We start from the raw sequence: 23019 nt of genomic DNA on the forward strand, positions 1-23019 counted from the left end.
ACTGCGGCTCTCGAGCCACATGCGGCTCTTTGGCCCCTTGAGTGTGGCTCTTCCACAAAACACCACAGCCTGAACGAGTCTAGGTTGTAGAAGTGGCGTTAGAAGAAGTTTACGTTTAAAAAGTGTGGGCTCTCAAAAGAAATTCAATCGTCGTACTGTTGATATTTGGTTCTGTTGACTAATGAGTTTGCCGACCCCTGGCCTAGGACATAACTACCCACCATAACTGCTTTCAGTTAAAGTTTCATTTCAGACCATCCTCTGTGGTTACTTAGGTCTCCAGATTTGCAAGACCGCCATGCAGGCCTTCCCTGAGCTTGTCAGGTCAGCACTGGCCCCTTTCATCAACAGGAGCATGCGGAAACAGGCAATCAATGATTCTCTCCCATCGCTGCTGCTTCTGTCTCTCCCTCTCCCTTCCTCTCTCTGAATTCAATAAACACACACACACACACACACACACACACACACACACATATTTTTTAAACCAGCCTAATCATAGCGGTCATATAGACAAGCTCTCCCTAGAAGAGTGGTTTACAGCCTTTATTCTGCTCCAGCCCAGTTTCCGCCCACAGCACACTCCCCCCAATCAGTAACATCTCTCCTCACACAATGCTGTGATTCTCACGGGGACTTTTGGGAGGCAGAGAGCTTGAAAAGTCTCCCCCAGGGTTCTAACTCCCCACCATAAAGGATCACTGCACAGGAGAATAAAATACAAAGTTGCTAATAACAATCTAAGTCAGCAGAGAACATATCATCCTACCAAAATAGCCGAGTTTTAAATAGGCATTGACTAAGTTCCAGGATGATCCGAGAGCTCAGAGCGTAGCTCATTGTTGTAGTTATTCGTTCCCTGTAAAGAATCGCTCTGTTCTTTCAGAAGAAAGCAGGGTCTGGTTAGGAGAAAGGGAAAACTTGCTTGTCGATCAACTAATCAACATTTTTTATGCCTATTGCCTACGCATCAATGTACTAAGCAACATGTAGAAAATGCATCGTTTTATAGCAACTGGATAGAAAAGTTAGGAACATCTTTTTAAAAAAAAACATAAAATCATAACATTAATGTTAAGTTGTGAAAGACTAATTATAAAACCATCCTATGTGGTTTTAAGAAAATTGAACCGGCAGCCTTCTCAGCTCAAGGCAATTATTGCCTTGACGGACAGTAAGAGTTCAGTGCTACCAAGTCGACAGATTTATTTTTTCAAGAAAATGCAATAATATCTTTAAACTTTTAAATGAGGACTCAAATTCTTTAAATGTATCACTTAGGCCAAATAAAACTCAACTCTTGGCCTGACATGAATACCAGTTTATTCAATAAATTCAATTAAAAAATAAAATAAAAAATTACCCTTCTATAGATTTTAGAAGTAATTTTTTTTTTCTTTTATTAATTGAGAGAGAGAGAAATAGAGAGAAAGATGTGAGAGAGGCACATGTAGTGGTTGCCTTCCACATGCACCCTCACCAGGCCGGGGGATTGAACCTGCAATTCAGGTACATGTCCTTGACTGGGAATGGAAACCATGACCCTTCAGTGCACAGGCCAATGCTCTAACCACTGAACCATGCCAGCCAGGGCAGAAGTAACTTTCTTAAGAATCTAAGCTGCATGATTTTTTAACTACTACATAATTAAAAATTTCCCTTATAATAATATTTAAGATTATACCTAAAAAGATGTTTCTCTGAAAATTGATAAGTTTTCATTTCAATTTTCCCCCATATATTTTTCTCAGAAGTATAAAATATTATTTCTCTTTACTCTTTTCAAGAAGATCTGGAAAGGCTGGTCTTTAAACTAAGGTCATTCATAATTTCAAGTTGAACACCTTCTACACAGAAAATTCATTTCTTAAAGATACCTGATTGACTTGAGACAACTGTGATAGAAAATCCTTTCTTATAATGATCTGAATCAAGAACCAGAGCTCAATAATTCCCCAATCAGTGTTCTTTTCATTCTGTTAAATTTCAGTTTGAATAAGGTTTTTAGATATCCTGGTTACAATATAAATACAAACAAATGCAAAACAAAATGCAGAAGATTTCTAGTAGATCCTATATAAATGATAGAAATATTTACTTTTTTCCCTTTTCTATTGAGACAATATTTACTTTTAGAAACAGTTTTGTTGCAGCAAAATGTATTATAGAATTATTTTTATTTAATTTTATATAGTCTTTCCTTCATATTTTTATTTTTTAAAAATATATTTTATTGATTTTTTACAGAGAGAAAGAGAGAGGGATGGAGAGTTAGAAACATTGATGAGAGAAAATCATCGATCAGCTGCCTCTTGCATACCCCCACTGGGGATGTGCCTGCAACCAAGGTACATGCCCTTCACCGGAATCGAACCCGGGACCTTTCAGTCCCTAGGCCAACGCTCTATCCACTGAGCCAAACCAGTCTCGGCTACTTCATATTTTTAAGAATTATATATTTTATTGATTTTTTTACAGAGAGGAAAGGAGAGGGATAGAGAGTTAGAAACATCAATGAGAGAGAACCATCGATCAGCTGCCTCATGCACATACCCAGTAGGGGATGTGCAGGGACAACCAAGGTACATGACCTTGACGGAAATCGAGCCTGGGATCTTTCACAGGCCACAAGCCAACACTCTATCCACTGAGCCAAACCGGTTTTGGCTAGAATTATTTTAAAATAATATATTTTAAAAATCCCTTTGTATTGGTTACCTTCCATTTAATCGAACAATTTGTATTAGAACAAATTTAGGGGACTCATCACTTGCTCACTATAGTGTTACTTTTTATGTGGAAAATCGAGTCAAGAATGAAACTTTTTTCCCCCCAAAACTGATTTTGCATTAAGCATTACTTTTTATTTGGCACCTTCTACAACCCTGAGAATAAATTATTATTCCATTTTCATTATAAGGTAATCATGCACCACATATATAAGCTTACACAAATTCAAATAGCTTGATATTCCTATCTTTTCACATCTAGCCTATAAATCCTTATTTGAATAGTCAAATAGGAAGGAATATGGATTCAGATATCCCTCAAAGTCCATTTCTTATTGGTCTTACCATCTTAACTGGTCATGAAGCTATTGAGCAGGGCCTTAGTGTCATCTTAGGATGACTCGGTAAATAATATGGATCAAGAAAGTAATACTATGTCAAGCACACACTAGCTGCATAAGAAATGTTCATTTCTCACCCCCTCCTCCAGATGCAAATTCAGGAACTTAAGATATAGGGGATATTTATCCACTAGACACAAATATGTTTGACGATTACACACACACACACACACACACACACACACACTGGTGCCAATTAGAAAACTCTTTAATTAAATGCCTACCCAATGCAATAGTATACCAATTTATGCTTAAATATAATTTTCTAAATATGCCATCACCTTGAAAACTTTGTAATTTCATTTCTCAATCACTTCTAAGCATATACCTAACCAAAAACTATCAAGAAATCATAACCTAGCGCGAATGGAATGTTACACCCAGGCAAATACTATCAATGGCAATTGAATGACAGAAAAGAAAAAAAGTTTATTCAAAGTCTGAAGTGCATCTACCTACTCTTTTCGTCCTGAAGTGAAGCCCTTCTCTGCCCCACCCTCCTTTAAAACGAGATTCTCAGTGTCTGAAGGTCTTAAGAAGCAAAAGCAGGGAGTGCAACCGCTTCTGACTATGACCACGACGAAGGAAAGTTTGCTGCTCCCTAATCCTGAAAACACGTCTACTGCCACCACCAGGAAATCAAAACGCCTGTCTATGCCGTTCCTGGCCCCGGTCCCATTCACGCCTCTGAAGCTTAAGGGTTTTCCCTTTCTCCGTGGCCCGCAGCTAAGGCTGGAACACGCTGGCAGGGTGCGGACAGCCACTCCCTGAGCTACAAGATCGTTTCACTGACAACCCCCACCCAAAGCTAGAGACCCCCTGACCCCTTCCCGGCCCGCTTCGCCCCGAGATTCACATTTCCGTAAAAGAAGTTAAGACTTGAGGCTAGAACAATGCGCTTCATCCCCTGCTCCTCCTCCCCTAATCCCCCCCGCCCGCTCCCCCAGGTGCCTGGTCCCCAGCCCGGCTGCCACGCAGCCAGTCCGCCTGCCCTTCTTTGGGCCGCCGGCTTCACGACTCAGCAACGCGCATGTGCAAAAACTTTGCCTCCTGGCCAATAGCGCAGCCGGCGGGGGCGGGGCGGGGGGCGGGGCCGCGTTCCTCGCGCACGCTCCGGGCATGCGCAGTGCCGGGGCTGAGGCGCCAGACGTCGACTTGGAAGTTCCGGGGAGGCAGCGCATGCGCTAGGGGTACGCGTTGCCGGCGAAGAGGGGAGCCTCTCGGACTCGGAAATTTGAATACCACTAAGCATGGAGTGCGACCTCATGGAGACTGACATCTTGGAGTCGCTGGAAGACCTCGGGTAAGCGCGCCCGAGCACGGCGGGTCTGCCGGTCCCCACACGGCGGGTCCCCCCCCCCCGGGCACGCCTCCGGGGTCCCCCAGGCGGAGACACCTGGCTCTCCACGCCGCACCCCGCGGCGGCGCCCGGCCGGCTGGCGCGCCTCCCCTCGGGCGCCGGGACCCCTGTGCCACGTCTACGGTCTGCCCTGCTCGGTGCGGGCCCTCCACATGCGACGCCCCTGGGCCCGCCCTGGGCTCCTGGCAGCCGAGTTCCCCGCGGGGTCGGTCCGTCTGGCGTGTCATTGTCTGGGCGCCGGTCCTCTCGCCAACCAACCAGCCAACCCCCCTCTCGGAACGGAGCGTCTCTCCTGGCTCCCCATCCTTCCGGCTGCACCCCCTCACTTTAGAGGTTGCCAAAGTTGACTCCCGGCTTCCCCGCTTGTCCTCTAGACGCCCTGCAGGGAGCCCCTGCGCCTACCCCACCCCATCCCATCGGGCTCGGTCATCAGCCTTTGCCCAGTCATCTCCGCAGGCGCCCGGCGCCCCGAAGCCACATGTCTGCGCCGCGGCCGGCCGGCCCGTTAGCTGACCGGCCCGCTGTGCCCCTCACCTGCCACCACCTCCCTGGGAGCCACGGGCAGTTCCTCTCTCCTCGGACACCCATTGCTAGCCCTTACTTAACCCTGAGGGTCGTCTTCACTCCCCACACCCCTGCCTGTCTGCGGTGTCTATTGTCTCCCCTCCTGACAGCTAACTATACCCCTACATGGTCTTCTCTACAAGTTGGAAATTAAGGCTTCTGACCTCCCTGGGTTAACCCAGATCAGAATACTCTTATTAAAACTTGAAAACTCAGAGAGACCCTCTTGGGGCAAATGTGGTCTTAGAAACAAATCGTATAATAAAATATTTGGTTATAGGTACAATGTAAAAAAAAAAAAAAATTTTTTTTTACACATTTAGGTAGCTGTCTTCATAAAGATCCAGTCAAAACCTTCCCCTATGCTTTTGGATCATCACGTGGAAACCATTTTTTAAGAAGGGACGCTGGGAGGGTTCCTTCCCCAAGGCTGTCTGTCCCCTTAAGCAACTTGCTGACCTGGTAGAAATGTTTAGGAAAGGAAGTGGCAGTGCTTATCACCTTTCTTTGTCAAAGTGAAGTCCCATTGTTGTTCTTTTTTTAATGAATATTCCGAGCTTTAGGGGGCTTATTTCTTTGAATAGAGTATAAGTAAAAAAGGATCAGCAAAGTGGACTGTTCGGGTAGACATCTCGAAGGAAATGCATGCTCACACAGGAAGCCATTCATTCATTCATTCATTCAGTGCACGGTTGTTGAGGAACACTTGTTCTGCGGCAGGGTTGGGCTGAGCACGGATGGGTACAGAGAAGTTCACAGGTTCCGAATATGCTGTGAGGAAGGCCCCTTTACTGCCAAAGGAGATCAAGCCCTAGAAGCTTCTAAGAAGTGGCATTAAGAGTAGGTCTGAAAGCTGTCGGATGAGAGGACAAGGCGGACCTCACGTGAATGCGGTCATTCTGCATGGGAGGAGGTCACCCAACAATGGGTGATGGACGTCTCTTCCCGTTATTGTTCTTTTACCTCCTTTTAATGTTCTTAAGGGAACTATAAAAGTAGTCATTGGAACCCAATAGTTAATACTTAGGATGAGTTGTAATGTAAAACGTGGGATTTTCTGAAAACTTTGCTATAAATTTTAACCATAACTACTTAGTTTGGTGGCATTCAATCATTAAAATTTAGTCTTAATTGATGGATGTGTACTTTTAAAGAATTCACTGAGAAATGCTAGAATTAAATGACTGCCTTTCATCTCTGATTTGGCACACAGTAGGGATTCAGTAATTATTTGTAAAATAAGAGAGCAAAAATCTAAAAGTGAAGCACAAGGAGAAGTTTCTAGGCCTAGTCTCTTTACGCCAGTGTCTAATATGTGCTTTTAAATCTAGATGCCAGAGATCTAACCTCATTTTGTGTAACACTTTTTCCATTCCATTCAGTGTATACACATATAATTGTATTTTAAAGGGGCTAAGTATTTTAATTGCTCTAACATTTCTATACCACTAAACATCAAATTATCTCCAGTGTACTCAATACATTACCTTTAATAGCAAGGATTTTATTAATATTTTCTTTACAAGAAGATAAAATAATCCTCTGAAGAAAATATATTTTAAAATTCCGTTGAGAATGACAAAATCTTTAATTACAGCTATGTCCTAGATTGGGGTTTGTTATTACTATTGCCTTTTATGAATGTTTGAACATTAAGTAATTTTTTAAAATTACATTTGACTCAGTTGCAAAGGATTAGGTTTCACTTGTACCAATTCACCCAAATATCAACTCGCCAGCAATTATTAGATTAAACTTGACATTTCTCTGGTACTAGCAGGTCTTACCGGTCTTAACCGTCATTAAATATAGAAAAAGAAATAAATGATTAATTGGAAAGTTTTTGCTTTTAAAGAAAGTCGTTAAAACCCTAACCTAATTGATTTCTGGAAAAATCTCAAGAAAAAATAACCTAAGTTATATTTCTAAACTAATAAAATATAGTATAATTAGCTATCACTTATTAATCTGGTTTTAATACTCAGTTCAGTTAGAGTAAGAAAACAAATCTTTATACAGTAAGAGCTTTCTGTAAGTGTTTAGAAGTAGACATAAATATTCACCTATGTTTTGAAGGGATGAAATGCAGTTACCATTTAGCTTATTTTTCTAATGATTTGGTATAGTTCCAAGTTTTTATATTTGTAAGGTTAGAAACTGGTCATAAGATCTTTTTTAAGCTATCAATTATAGAAATAATACATAAACATATTGCATCTGTAATATATTAGGTGTGATTCTGTATTCTTCTGAAGTGTGATTTCTTAACTCGCCAGTTACAAGGGTCCATTGTTAGAAGATGGCGCTCTGTCTCAGGCGGTCTCTGCTGGAGCCAGTTCCCCTGAGTTTACCAAACTCTGTGCTTGGCTGGTGTCTGAATTAAGAGTGCTCTGTAAACTGGAAGAAAATGTGCAAGCAACTAACAGTAAGTAAAGATCAGTTCTAGGGGCAAAATATAACACATAAAATTTGGGTATTGCCAATTGAACACTATCAGTGCTAAAGCTAAAATTTCAAGTTCTTTGTAAATATATATATATATATATATATATATATATATATATATATATATATATATATATAAAATTGTAAAGCAGCAGAATACTCTGCCTCTATTGTTTTTAGAGAAAAGTGATTCAGAAGTTGAAAAAAACAAAATATAGTCATGCAACTGTTATGGAAGGTGAAAAGACCCTATTACTAAGATACAAAAAAATGGAGAGAAATATAGCATATATGAACTTTTCATTCTTTATAAAACTTGACTCGTGAGATCTTAAATTGGTGGTATTTTTTCCTTTTGTACTACCAGATTCTAGAAGTACGTATAGTATGTAAAGTAAATACTCTGTAATTAGTATATGTAGGGAGAAAGAGAAGACTTTATTAAGTTTTCTTATAATATATCACTAGCTATACCAAAATCAAATCCAACCCCATCAGATTTATGACATTGAGAGCTGTTTTATATTTGCCAATTTTGTTACGTTAATAGCAATAACAACTACTGTTTTGTTGATTCTGCTAAAGAGCTGTACAAAAGCTTAGAACCTGACACTCCACCATCTGGCTTCCCTCCTACCATAGGTAAACCTATAATATAATAGTCAAAAGAAAAATGTCCACCTGTTAATCCACTCTTATAGAGAACTATATACTAAAGCCCATTTTCTTTTTCACAGAATTCCATTGTGAAGAGTTCACTCTTTTATGTTTAATATATTTAATGTGTACATATTAATTACACTTAATTCTAATTAAAAATTTTTTCCCCTTCAATGATTTTGAGAGAAAAAGGGAGAGGGATAGAGAGATAGAAAGAACGATAAGAGAAACATCATCAATCCGCTGCCTCCAGCATGCCTCCCTATCGGGAATCTAGCCCACAACTTGGACATGTGCCCTGACTGGAATCAAACCAGTGACCTTCTGGTTCATGGGTCAGCGTTCAACTGCTGAGCCATACTGAGACAAATTCTATTTTTAAAAAAAATATATTTAATTGATTTTTTACAGAGAGGAAGAGAGAGGGATAGAGAGTTAGAAACATCGATGAGAGGGAATCATCCATCAACTGCCTCTTGCATACCCTCTACTGGGGATGTGCCCGCAACCTTGACCATATTCGAACCTGGGACCTTTCAGTCCGCAGGCTGACGCTCTATCCACTGAGCCAAACCAGTTTTGGCCCAAATTCTAATTTTTAAGGAGAGTATAATACAATAGTAGTGATAGCAGCAGCTTACATTTATTGAGTAGTAGGTTCTGAGTACTTTACTTATATGAACTCATTTAAACCTCAGGGCAGTCCTAGGTTTTATTACTCTTAATACATTAAACAAGGAAACACAGTGAGATTAAAGACATCACCTGAGGTCACACAAACCAGTAAGGGGTAAAGCCAGGATTCAATCCCAGCAGTCAAATTTGGGAGCCGTTACTCTTAACTTTGCCTCTTAACCTAATATTTCAGAGACTGTAAGACCTTCCGAATAAACATCTGTGCTATATGGTAACTATTTATAACCCGGATCCTCTTTGTTCATATGAAAACACTTTATAGAAGCCAATACATAAAACCGATAAAGTGTTGCTGCTGTAGTTAAGTTGAGAAGGGAGTACTTTTAGCACAACTCTCTTCTCATCGTCCCACCTGCCTCTGAAAGAGGGCTGTGCACTTCTGGACCTCATGGAACACAGTTTGCAAAACATCGATAATACGGTCTTCCCATTTTATGGATGAGAAAAAGGCCTCAGGTCAAATGACTCTCAAAGTTTGTTCATTTCTGCCCCTCTCTGATATTGAATAGAGAGCCATCAAAATAGTAAAGAATAAAAGAGCATTGTTTTTCCTTGGTTCACCCAGTACACTCTATACTTTGCATAGGAATACAGAACTACAAGTCATGTTCACTACCTTCACACTTAGTCTAGAAACTAGAGATGCAATGGAAACCGTTGTACATTAGTAATAGTCACATACTTCACTTGGTGGCTCACAGTGGGAGGAAGTCAGTCAGTGCCATCGTACTTGGGTGGGTAAGGCTTCATCAGGGAGCAAGACCACTGGACTTTGATGGATAAGTGGGACTTGATAGAGGAGAGGAGGGTAGAGGGCATATCCATCATGGGGAATAACTGAAATGAAGGCATGGATGTGGAAATTAGACGGACCTAAGGCATTGAGACTAGCCTGGCACAAGTAGAGGAAATATTTGTGGAAGTAGCAGATAATTATAAAAAACATAATTGGGAAGGGCAAAGCAGAGGCTGTGAAAAATCTTTAAAGACAGAAAATCTTGCCCTAGCTGGTTTGGCTCAGTGGATAGAGCGTCAGCCAGTGGATGGAAGGGTCCCGGGTTCAATTCCTGTGAAGGGTACCTTACCTTGGTTACAGGCTCCTCCCCACCCCACACCCTGGTTGAGCTCATGCAGGAGGCAATCATTCGATGTGTTTCTCTCACATGGATGTTTCTCTGTTTTTCCCACTCTCTTTCACTGCCTAAAAAATATCAGTGGAAAGTAGCCTCCGGTAAGGATTAAAAAAAAGAAGGAAAAAATTGATTAGATGAGGTAGAGATTAGCCATTAAAGATTCTTAAATAAGGGAATAACCTAATGAAAGTATTTAAGGAAGAAAATTGTCAGTGGCGTGAGAAAGGATGAATTAGAAGAAAAAGGAACTTTTGTTAGGAAAATCTTACTAAAATTTCAATTTATATATGTGTGTATGCTAATGGGAAAAACATTTTTATTAAATAAGATGATTTTAATTCTTAAAAGGCCCGAATGAAGCTGAAGAATTCCAACTTGAGGTGAGTGGGCTACTAGGGGAGATGAACTGTCCGTATCCTTCACTGACATCTGGGGATGTGACCAAGCGCCTTCTCGTTCAGAAGAACTGTCTCCTTCTGCTCAGTAAGTTCATGGCTACTCGAATGTAGCTTTTATTTTTTCTATTTATGTTTTCCAAGACTAATAAACTGGTTGTTACTGTTTTGTTTTATTATGGATTTAATTCAGAATACTTATTTTAAAGAAAACTTGATTAAATTTCCAGCTTAGAAGCTATTGGGTCTGTGTGCAGGCAGCAGAGATTTTTTGTAATTGCTACTCATTTATCGTTGTGCTTCACCTGTTGTGACCAAAGGTAGTGCTGGAGTGTTGTTCAGTGTGTGATCATTAAACCTTAGCGTTCTAGACTGGAAGCACTTTTTAAAATAGACTGGAAAAACAGGGTGGGAATGGTGAAGTTTTTTTTAATTATTATTATCATTAAAATATTTTGTCTTGTTGATGTTTCGTTGTGATTGGGTAATTGGTTAAGGGTGTTGGTTTTGTTTGCAAATGTAAAATTTTCTGCAATAATATTTGCTTTGTTCCTGTATTTGCTCATCATTGTGGGAAATAAATTATTATAAAAAGTTATTTCCTTCCATGTTTTGAAATACTAATTACTATTTCTCTCTTCACCCTGAAAAACAGTAAGTAGACTCACAAATTTTGCTGTCTTAAATTCTCCAATAAATTCAGTGAATAATCTTAACTCAGAATTGTTGTAGCATTCTGAAACACATTTAGATTAAGCTTTGGTTAGCTGAGTAAGTAGTACAGTTCTTACTATGACAAACACAAATAAGAGTATTTTTTAAATATTTGTCTTTACTACCGTATTATGTTTTCTAGAAAATGCTACAACTCTAATCTTGAAGGTACAGTTTAAAAAAAAAAAAAGTATTCATAGCCATTATACTTAATTATTCCAGAATCATTTTTTTTTTTTAATATGGATGGAATGTTTCATGAATTTGCATATCATCCTTGCACAGGAACCATGCTAATCCCCATATCCCAATTTTAGTATATATGCTGCCAAAGTAAGCACCAGAACCACTTTCTTAACTACCCCTTTGCTGAATGATTGCCACTGGGGGGATATGCCCTTAAGATTAGATGCTGCTTTAGGTACTGATACTGCTGCGGTAGTTCTTGTGCATGCATGCAGTAACCTTCAAATCGTATAATTTCTATAACTGGCTCAGCCATAGTGTGCTCAGTGATTCTTTGGCAGCGCTGCTTATCTTTACCAACGCCTAATATTTGGCACTTGGACTATGTTATCTTACATAGCAGGACAACAGCTGTGTGGAGAGGTTAGTAATAACCCTGAGTAGCTAATTCTTCCACAGTGCTCAGAGTTTTCCTTTTTAGTGTAACTCTGACAATTATGTAAACCACTTTGAATATAAATCTTTATAAAATACCTTTAACTCTTTCCTCTTCCTTATAAGCAGACTGCACAGAACGTGATCATTTTGGGTCAATATTAATAGGCTGTTTTAATGTGCTAGCACCTCAAAAGCTTTTCAAGAATATGCAGCTATTTGCTCAACTGAGTCAGCTAAAGTTCTCTTTGTGTTCTTCACGCATGCACACTACTCACCTCCCTCCTCATCTTTGCTTTTGCTGTTTCCCCTTTTCTAAAATATTCCCCCAGTTTGTTTTCTTTCATGCTAATGTTTATGTACATGTACTCCTCTACTTGCTCCGTATGAATATTTGTGTCTTTCCCAAATACCAGTTGTCACATCTTAATGCTATAATTTGACTTACTTCTTCCAGCACCCTTACATTACTGATTTGAATCTTTTAATACATTGTGTTTCGAGGGGTAAAAAATAAACTAACCTCATTGGAATTGTTAGTAAAATAAAATAGTCTTCGAATGAGTGGCTGAAAAACTCTCCTGTGTCAGATTCAGAACTATTTTAGCCGTTCATTGGCCTTTCTGGCTGTCAGAACATTTCCCTTAGGTAAAATAAGTCATTTCTAAGTTTCTAATAGATGAAAAAACTATTCATCTTTTTATGCATTTATTATTTATTCCTCACTAGATTGTCAGTAGAGGTAATCTTTTTTGTTTTGTTTTGCATTAATAATCCAGTCAGTGCCTTTCTTAGTACTTTGAACTCACCATCTACAGTTAATGCTTTTTGATGGTAATTGTATTGGGGAACTAATTTTTTGAATACCTGTGCTACGTTGTCCTAAATTTAGAGAACAAATTGATTAAATCATATAATATATGATTTTCTAGAACAAGGGTTGGCAAACTCTTTTTTAAAGGTCCAGGTAATTAACATTTTCAGCTTTGTGGACCACAAGATTTCTGTCACAACTCTGACCTGCACTGCTATGTAGCGTGTAAGCAGCTACAGGTGATACAGAAACAGATGAACGTGGCAGTGTTCCAGTAAAACCTTATTCATAAAAATTGATTATTTTCACGACAGTGGGGAGTTTTACTGTTTTGATCTTTTAACTCATACAGTTTGCTCTATGGAACATGTTAAGATTTGATCAAACCCATTTAGAGTTACCTTTCCAGAAACTCAGGTGTGTATATTTTCTAGAATAGGAGTTGACAGCTTTTCGGAAATGATCAGCCAAAATTATTACCCTTCTACTTCTAGCATTACCCCTTGGGTTTTGCTAGGACATAAGATATTCAGGCTGATCATTAATCTGTCCTTCTAAACTTAAGAGCCCAGAAAATGGCTTTTTCCAAATCCAACTTTCTCATATTATCAAGAGGTTTTCATGTGGTCATATTCCTGAAATCCTGAAATCCACATGATTACTAATTGTCTTATAAAAATGTAAATGTCCTGAGGAAGGTTAAAGGAATAAGACTGAATATTTGTATCTTCACCTTAATTACCGGAAGCAGATTGCAGCCCTCATTATCCATGACTGAAATCAACACACACGGGATGATACTGACACAAAAGGACTCTGCCAAGAAAGGATTTGTTGTTTTCCCGGGAGGGGATGAGAATGAGGAAAGTAGGGGGAAGGGAATACTGAGAAGAATATCGATGGAAGAAGGGGGTTTATTTTGAACAGCCAGAGTGTGACATTAGGTTGCTGGACACTGTAAGAAAGGAACTCATGAGTGTTTAGTGCCTTCCCCCTTCTCCTGTATATTAAACTTGGACTGCTTAAAAATGTTGTTTTATGCCAATTCTAAACAGACTTCCTAAGTATTGGATGACTAGAGGAACATATAATTATACTAGAGGCCCAGTGCACGACATTCGTACACTGGAGGAGAGGGGGCATTCCTCAGCCCGGCCTGCGCCCTCGTGCAGTCCAGGACCACTCGGGGGCTCGCAAGGTGGCAATGGCGGGAGCCGCTCTGGCCTCTGAGGCAGCGCTAAGGAGCAGCAAGGCCAGCTTCTGGCTGAGCAGCACTCTGCACCCCCTGTGGGAGCTCACTGACCACCAGGGGGCAGCTCCTGCATTGAGCCTCTGCCCCTGGTGTCATTAGTTCCACCATTCGGTCGATTTGCATGTTAGCTTTTTATTATATTAGGGTCACTGGTGCATGTCAGTGGTGAGAAGTTAAAAAAGTAACCTTTTGAACTGTCACTGAAAATTTGCCACCTTCCACCTTTTGCAAATTTGTCAATAGATGCCAACCCCTGTTCTGTAGGTTCCTTAATGCAAGAATCCAGATTTTTAGGTCAGCTACCTTGATCTTTTGGTTTCAAAGAAGAATCACTTATTTTTAAATTAGCCTTTAAATATATATTGGTTAAATAACCTGTGCTACAGAATCAGTTTATATGCTATGTCACTTGAGGTAAAAATGGTTTTCCTTTCTTGTTTTTATCCATTCTTGCAGCTTTAAAAGTTACATATCATTAGGTCTATAGCGTTGTGACTCCAGACTTATGACTATTAACTGTAGCTGTATCTCATTTTGAAATCTTATTTTGTTTACTTCAGCATACCTCATCTCAGAACTAGAAGCTGCCAGAATGCTCTGTGTGAATACTCCTCCAAAAAAAGCTCAAGAAGGAGGCGGTAGTGAGGTCTTTCAAGAGTTGAAAGGCATATGTATTGCTCTAGGAATGTCCAAACCTCCAGCCAATATAACTATGTTCCAATTCTTCAGCGGGATTGAAAAAAAAGTAAGACCTTTAGTACCAGATTGTAGTGTATTAAAGGCATAGTCCTACATTTGTTTGAAATGAAGCCAGTTAATTTCTCCTAATGGGAACCTAATGTTCATTAAGTAATTGTTGCTAAATGAGTTTTGGGTTTTAAATCCTAGAAGCTTTAAACAGAAATCAGTATTTTAGTGTATGTGTTTTTTTGTTTTGTTTTGTTTTAACATGGCATGTTTCTTTTTCAAAAAGGAAACTTGACACTTGGATTTATAAGCTTTAATAAGCTAGATATAATTAAAAAGAATTAAGTCCTTTAAAATTATTTTATAATTGAACTTTAATGCAATTAAGTTTTAAAGTCTTTATCATTAAATGTTACCACCCTCCCCATTGACTGGACAGAAAAGGATGTTAAACATTCTTGGTTTTTAATCCACTCACTTCGAGTTTTACAAAGTTTCAATTGGCAATTTAGATTTGTCTGCTAACATAATCTAGTATGTGAAAATAATTTATGCCACACATTATCAACCATGAAGAGGTTTCAAAAAATCAGTGAGTAAAAGAGAATGATATTTGTTATAGCAGAGTTACTCTCTGTACGCATGTCTGTCGGACTCTAAGAATTGGTACATTGGCATTATGGGGCAGGTGTACACCATGATGCACAAATCTGGCTGAACTCCACAGGGGAGCAGCAGTGTGTCCATAGATCCTATTTTTCTGTGCGTTCATTCCTTCCTTCAGGAAATACCCATTCAGTGCCTACTGTTGTCAGGCGCTGGTGTAGGTGCAGTGAAGGAATCGTGCTTCCTTAGGCACATGAGGAGTGGGCCAGTGAGTGTCTTTATTGTGTGGGTCTTGTACATTTCAAAACATCCTCCGCCTTTCCCTCTGTCAGGAATCTTCTTTTGATGGCAAGATATGATGGGACTTAGGAGGATGAGGAGGATATGTGTTACTTTTACATTTATTCATTCATTTATGTTTTTTTGTGTCAGTTAAAGGAAACATTAGCAAAAGTTCCACCTAATCATGTGGGAAAGCCTTTATTGAAGAAGTCATTGGGACCGGCCCACTGGGTGAGTAGTGATCATCTGTGGAGTGAATTTGCAAGGAATCGTCCATCTATCTTATGATATTTACGTTGACACCTACAGTGGGTGCTTTTTAAGTTATTTTTTCTAATAATGTAGTTTCCTAGATGGACATCCTTAGAATCATTTATGAATCTTAAGATTTGTGCAGCAAATAATTTTATTTGCTTAAGATTAGAAACACTTATCGTAATTTGTATATATTTCATGCAGCCAATTAAAATGAATAGAAGTTCAGTACGATGCATGTTTCTAATCGCCAAATGGGTTGCCTTCATTGGGTTGAGCTTCACACAATGGATTATAGGAAAGTTAAAGATAATTTTGTACTGTACATATGTTATGTTTTGAGACATTTTATATCATTTCCTTAATTATAGCTTTTATTACATTTATTGAATAACTATTTTGTGCTAAGTGCTGGGATTCATGTATGAATGAAACAGATACAGTTTCTGCCCTTTGGGAACAAGGGTCAAGCAGATTAAAATTCTAACTTTTTTTTTTTTTTTTTTTTTTTTTCAGGAAAAGATAGAAGCAATTAACCAAGCCATAGCCAATGAGTATGAAGTTCGGAGAAAGCTGCTAATAAAACGTTTGGATGTCACTGTCCAGTCTTTTGGTTGGTCTGACCGAGCTAAGGTACACATTGAATAATTTAAAAGAGCAGAGTATTTATAGACTTGATCCTTAAGCATTCCTAGTACAGTTTAGATACAGTGGAGACTAAAGAGAAGTACATAGGAAACACACAGAGGAACCTTTCTTTTCAGAATTGTCCGGCAAACCCTGTATGTTATAGACCCTCCGTGAGAGAAATGGAGTGTCTGAAAATTACTAAAATAATAACTTTTAAAATTATTTTACTATACTTGGACAATTTAATTTCATTAGATTTAGAAAGACCAAATATGATTTATAGAATTGGAGAATAAGACTTATTTTAGTTTAAATAAGATAATCCAGTTTAAAGGTCTTGGTCATTCAACAGTAGATATTTATTAAATACCTGTTATATGATTACTAAGTGGGAATTAATGGACACGATTAATTTAACCTTAAAACCCTGAAATGGAACTAACTCGTGAATTTTTGGGGAGGTTGGTCCAAATGTTAGTATAAGATGTTCCCTTAATAGTGCATTCAATTTTTTAAATTTTTAAAAAGTATATTTTATTGATTTTTTTTTTTTTACAGAGAGGAATAGAGAGCTAGAAACATCGATGAGAGAGAATTATCGATTAGCTGCCTTCTGCACACCCCCCACCAGGGATGCACCCGCAACCAAGGTACATGCCCTTGACCAGATTCGAACCCGGGACCCTTCAGTCCGCAGGCCGATGCTCTATCCACTGAGCCAAAACGGTTTCAGCCATTCAATTTAAAAATATATATATATTTATTTTGATTTTAGAGAGGAAGGGAGAGCAAGAGAGAGAAACAAACATCAATGATGAGAGAGAATCTTTGATTGGCTGCCTCATGTACCCCCTCCTGGGGATCAAACCCGAAACCCAGGCATGTTCCCTGACCAAGAATCGAACCATGACCTCCTAGTTCATTCATCAACACTCAACAGCTGATCCATGCAATACATTCATTTTTAAAAATAGATTTTTCTCTGAATTTTAGTGAATTGACTCAGTATTTTTATTTAGTTCTCCAATAATCTTGCTAATATGTTAGTTTCACAAAAATCTTGAAACCTTAGCAAAGTCCTATTTGACTGAATTGTAGGGGTAGATATCTATTTGGTTATGGCATTTTAGTAATAGAAGGGGGTTTTAGAAGTCAGTCTTAATTCCCCTTATTTTGCAACTAAAAATGATGGCAACCTAGATAAATGGGAGACTTTGCCTAGTATTTCATAGCAAGTCAATAGTACCAGGAGTAAATTGTTTTCTTCTGTGATTGCTGTTTAACAAATGCAAGTCCTTCCTTGAATTATCTTTGATAAAAATAATCATTTCACCCTCAGATAGTATCTACAATTTAAAGAAATAAATAATCTACAACTTTCAGCTAGAGAAACATATGATGATTGATGAAAGTACACTGGGAAATTGATACCATAGTTCTATTGATGAAAGTACACTGGGAAATGGATATCATAGTTCTAGTCTTGGCTAGTCTTGACAGTAGGCACCCTGATCCTCTGAGCTTCCCTATACTCTCCTCATTTTTGACATTTTTAAGATGCTGCGTTTAATTTAGGTGATACAGTTCAAATATGAAATATATTGAGGATAAGGAAAGCCTATACAAATTATTTAACTTGCACAAATCTATTTTTTCATTTAATGGGATTTATGTACTGACATCTCATTTTGTAGAAATTATTTTAATGTGCACAGTGAACTTTTATTTCATATGAGATAAAATTTATGCTCTTATATCTCACTTTGAAATTGCATTTTAAATCAGTTTTATTTGAAACATAAAACCCATTTTCTCAAAGGTATTTGTTTCCATACAGCAAACATTGATTAGAGTACTTATTTAGGTACAATAGTGACTCGAAGAAAAATAAATATAAGAAATTTAGGAAACATTCCCCAAATTATGGAATGATAATTTTTTTTATTCTTTTCATTATTAAATCTTTAAAAAATAAAAGTCACAGATCATTTTTGTCTTAACTACAACAGCTGTTTGCATTTTTAGTATATTTTTTTGCTCATGTTTAATCATGGTAAATTACCTTTTTACATTCTATTTTGTTATGTAATGTAATCCAAACATTTACCATCAATATTTGAGTACCTGCATATAACCAAAAGGCATACCAAATATTTTTGTTCTTGTGCTGACTTGATGTGTATTATAGTTGTAGCTATTGTTTCTGTAATTTAATATATAGGAATTGTTGCTCTCTCCCAAAATTTAGGTTATTCTAATTTGCATATATTGAAAATGTTTTATATTTGTTTGAACTTAAATTCTCTTGTGTGAATTTGGTCTTTATATTTTTTATTTATCTTTTGTGGTCTTGTGTTTGAAATAGATTGAATGACTTGCCCAAGTTTTCTAATTTCCCAGTGATTTGTCTCTCTCCTTAGATCTAACATCTTAATCATTAGTTGCACTTCTACTAATGGTTAATATAGACCCTTTGTCCTTATTTAGTATTTATACCAGGGGAAAGTATTAAATAGGGGGGGTCACTTTTGTAAGAAATGTATCATGTTATTGTGTTAGCATAATTAGTACAAATTAGTCACAGCTAGCATTTTTTATCTCATAATAAGCAAAGATGGGAGTATTACAAAGCAAGTATCAGACCAATGGCAGGGGTGACCTTCACAGTCAAAATCGCCCGTCTACCCCCTGGGTACCTCTTCTTTTTTACCGCCAAAATATACACAACCATTTCTTGCAGTACTGGAATAGAGTTCTTGACTAGGTAGGAGCAATGGTGAGCATATAACTTATCCCCTTTCCATCTACCAGACCTTTTGGAAATCTTTTAACTTATAGAATATGAGTGTTTATATTCATTTTGAAAACTGACATTTTCTTTGAACATTTTCTTTCAACAGAGTCACACAGAGAAATTAGCAAAGGTTTACCAGCCGAAACGTTCAGTCTTATCTTCTAAAAGTACTATTTCTGTTGCTCACCTTTTGGCTGCAAGACAAGACCTGTCAAAGATTCTAAGGACGAGCAGTGGTTCTGTAAGAGAAAAGTCTGCCTGTGCCATCAATAAGGTGATTAGAGAGCCTTTGTCTTTCTTTCCAATGCAGGTATTTCTGTGTACAAAACAAAATGGTTTAAAATGCCTTTCCTCTCCCGCAGGTGTTGATGGGCAGGGTGCCTGACAGAGGCGGCAGACCCAATGAGATTGAGCCCCCGCCCCCGGAGATGCCGCCGTGGCAGAAAAGGCAGGATGGCCCCCAGCAGCAAGCAGGAGGCCGAGGCGGAGGGAGAGGCGGCTACGAACATTCCTCATACGGAGGACGAGGCGGTCATGAACAAGGAGGGAGAGGTGGACGCGGTGGCTACGACCGCGGTGGCTACGACCACGGTGGCCGAGGGGGAGGAAGAGGAAATAAGCACCAAGGAGGCTGGACAGATGGAGGGAGTGGAGGAGGAGGAGGAGGAGGCGGCTACCAAGATGGTGGCTATCGAGATTCGGGCTTCCAGCCAGGTGGCTACCATGGTGGTCACGGCGGTGGCTATCAGGGTGGCGGTTATAGTGGCTTCCAGACAACTACTTACACAGCAAGTGGATACCAGGGTGGTGGATACCAGCAGGACAATAGATACCAAGATGGCGGGCACCATGGTGACCGAGGCAGTGGGCGTGGGGGGAGAGGCGGGCGCGGAGGCCGAGGCGGGCGCGGAGGCCAGGGAGGAGGTTGGGGAGGAAGGGGGAGCCAGAATTATCACCAAGGGGGACAGTTTGAACAGCACTTCCAGCACGGAGGCTATCAGTATAATCACTCTGGATTTGGACAAGGAAGACATTACACTAGTTGAGGCTACAGAACCTACATTTTGCTAGAGCTCAAGTAATAGAAACTTAGTTTAAGAATCCTGAGTCCGGTATGGATTTTGAATGCGAGACCCCAAGTGGCAGGCAGATTTCCTGCCTGGCACAAGCATTGCAGGTCTTCATTCAATTCTGTTGGTGGTTTTTTTTTTTTAATGGACTTACATAATGCTGTTTATTTGAGAAACACGTACAACATCGCTCCTCTGTATGAAGAATTTTTTTAAAGGTAATTAACATTGCCTTTAATTGACCAGTAGACTAATTCCACAGTCAGAACATGCATACTTTTTTGAAGAAATTACTTGAATAAGTAGTTTTCAATATACAGTTTTGAAAATGAGGATTCTCCTAGATTTTTTTTAGATTTACAACTAGGAAGTCTTCCTCATATTAACAACCCATTTATATGCGTTTTCCTTATACTATTCTAATGTCTATTTTTCAAGCACAGTTTCCACCCTGGTTGGCTTTTTATTTGGAGAGGTTATGCCACATTTGCTTCCTGATAGAACTTGTAGGTCAGTTCCTATTAACTGAGCTCTTCTGCAGATAGCACATTCGGTAGCCTTATCCTCTTGATGGAATATTGTACCACAAGCGGAACTCAGAAAACCTTGAACGTGGCCAAATTCCATCAAGATTATTAAAGCAAACTTAAGTTGTGAGTCTATGGTACATGTAGGCATTTAGTGAAGTATAGCAATTCAAACTGACCTGCATTCATTCAAAACAAGTTCCTCCTTCAACCCTATTTTTACTTGAAATCTGCTAGAAGAAACAGCAAACTGAAATTTGTTTTATGCACGAGTTAATACCACTGGCTCAGCAAATACAATTTAGTTTGCTTTGGGCAGGAGACTTTTTTTTGTAACATAAGAAATGCACTACAGAGAAAGAGGACAGATTTTTGCTTAGTGCAGGAGGCCCTTTATTATTGCTGCAGAAAACAAAAGCCTGGCTGAGCTGATGTTTTACATTCTCCTTTACTGAAATCTACACGACACTTCTTGCTGGGTTTTTGTATACTTAAAACATTGTCAAGCTGTGAAAGAAAATGGCTGGAGGTGTGCTTTGTGTGAAAGGTGAGCAATAAAGTATCTACGTTCTCTGTGGTGTTTGCGTTTTGTTTTAGCTACTTTTTAAAAGGAATTATTCTGCATAATTGCTTAAAGCTTATGAACTAAGGTCCATATCACTGTCCTCCATCCCTCCCCCTCCTCCCCCACCCTGGAGATTCTTGAGTGTTCTCTTAAAACATAATTTGTAGTGAAAGGTAATGTTTACCCTAGAACCTTAAGTAAATCGAAAGATAGCTATTTCCAAACCGACCTTTTACTATGTTATTGCTAGAAAATGTCATTACTCATATGTGACCACTGGGTGTAGCTGTTGCTACACTGTATTAGGCACAGGTAAATTATAACCCCACCTTTTAGGGATTTTGTTTTATATTCTCCATTCTTCCTAAGAACGAGGGACATTTTTCTTAAAAGAAATAGATTTTTCTTAAAATATAAATATATGCTTGTAAAAAAATATATAGTATTTCCTGTTTCTACTAAATTGGTTTTTTTAGAGCAAGGAATCAACTTGTCTTGCCACTAAAATTATTCTATTTGCTATTGAGATAAGCATATTGCTTTGATAGCTAAAACCATTTTTGAAAGTCTGCCTTGATTTTTTGTTAACTTTACCTGTTCATTAGATTTTTTTGGCTAGCTAAGTTCTGTCTGGAAAGTTGTAAGTTTTGGTCTCTGCTATTTAGTATAATTAGGAGGTTTTGTTTTTGTTTTTTTAAATATATATTTTTATTGGTTTCAGAGAAGGGGGAGAGAATTATTGGAATCAGCTGCCTTCTTCATGCCCCATACTGGGGATCAAACCTGCAACCTGGGCATGTACCCTTGACTGGAAACGAACCCAAGACCATTTAGTCTGCAATGCTCTATCCGCTAAGCCAGTGATCGGCAAATTGCGGCTCACTAGACACATGCGGGTGGCGTTTGCCGCTCTGTTGACTAATGAGTTTGCTGACCATTGCGTAAGTTTTTCCTTCAGGTTAAAGACTTTAGTCTTTAAACATTTAAAATTTTTAAATGTTTTTCCCTGAGGCAGTGGTCAGCAAACTCATTAGTCAACAGAGCAGCAAACCGAGGCTTGCCAGCCGCAGTTTGCCCACCACTGCACTAAGCCAAACCGGCTAAGGCCGGGGTTTCTTATTAGAAATAAGATTGTCAAGGTTTCATATCTTAAAATGTTACTTTTAGTATTTTCCTTAATTTTACCTAGGCTCAGAATATACCTAATGACTGTTGCATTCTTTTGAAATATAATTTCATTTTTATGGTTAATAGATTGCTCTTCAAATATGAGCATATTAGAAAGTAAATGATACATTTATCCATGATGATTCAAAAATTTTCATTTTCTGCTTAAAACTAATTTTTTCATGTTATGAAACCATAAAGGAATTGTCTTTTAGTTTCTTTTTGATGTAGATTTTATTCTCTAGAAATAGGATATTTCAAACCACCAGTTTTATTATATTAAAATAATAAAGTTACTAGCTTTCTTAATAGAACAAGTATGTTGATCTTACATTCTTAACCTTGTAGTAAATAATGAATAGGGTATGTGGGAATTCTTTGGAGAAACAAAAATTAGGAGTAAATTTTTTACCTGAAATTTCAAAATATTGTCTCTCAGACAGATTGAGACAAATAATACCTTTTGTTAGTGCTTTGTTTCCTCCCTATACCAGGAACTAGAATGGGATATCAACACTTATGAAAATTGTCAAAGATATGGCACTGTCATGTTCATTTCTTGCTCTAGATCCAAAAATCGAGCTACTGTCCAACTGTGGGCACCAAATAAATTCCTGCTGAGGGAAAGAGAGCATTTGAAGTCATTTCTCTA

At 38.6% G+C, this 23019-nt stretch overlaps 1 protein-coding gene across 1 annotated transcript; it reads left to right on the forward strand.

The window, feature by feature from the left end:
- The first annotated feature begins 4255 nt into the window (after window positions 1-4255).
- On the forward strand, window positions 4256-21208 carry FAM98A (family with sequence similarity 98 member A). Its single transcript, XM_084900780.1, has 8 exons — window positions 4256-4433; window positions 7331-7479; window positions 10337-10471; window positions 14345-14529; window positions 15510-15590; window positions 16131-16247; window positions 19145-19312; window positions 19401-21208. Exons 1-8 carry the CDS (start codon window positions 4381-4383, stop codon window positions 20082-20084), a joined length of 1572 nt encoding a protein of 523 aa, XP_084756906.1. The 5' UTR covers window positions 4256-4380; the 3' UTR covers window positions 20085-21208.
- The last annotated feature ends 1811 nt before the right edge of the window (window positions 21209-23019 follow it).

Source organism: Pipistrellus hanaki (assembly GCF_964339955.1).
Source record: "Pipistrellus hanaki genome assembly, chromosome: 12".
NCBI lineage: Eukaryota > Metazoa > Chordata > Mammalia > Chiroptera > Vespertilionidae > Pipistrellus > Pipistrellus hanaki.

Excerpts from the sequence above, each read along its gene's own strand:
- FAM98A (XM_084900780.1), top strand. The coding sequence starts at position 4,381 with ATGGAGTGCGACCTCATGGAGACTGACATCTTGGAGTCGCTGGAAGAC. Across the intron at positions 14,530-15,509 it reads TCAGCGGGATTGAAAAAAAA|TTAAAGGAAACATTAGCAAA; the intron begins GTAAGACCTTTA and ends TTTTTGTGTCAG. Across the intron at positions 15,591-16,130 it reads CATTGGGACCGGCCCACTGG|GAAAAGATAGAAGCAATTAA; the intron begins GTGAGTAGTGAT and ends TTTTTTTTTCAG.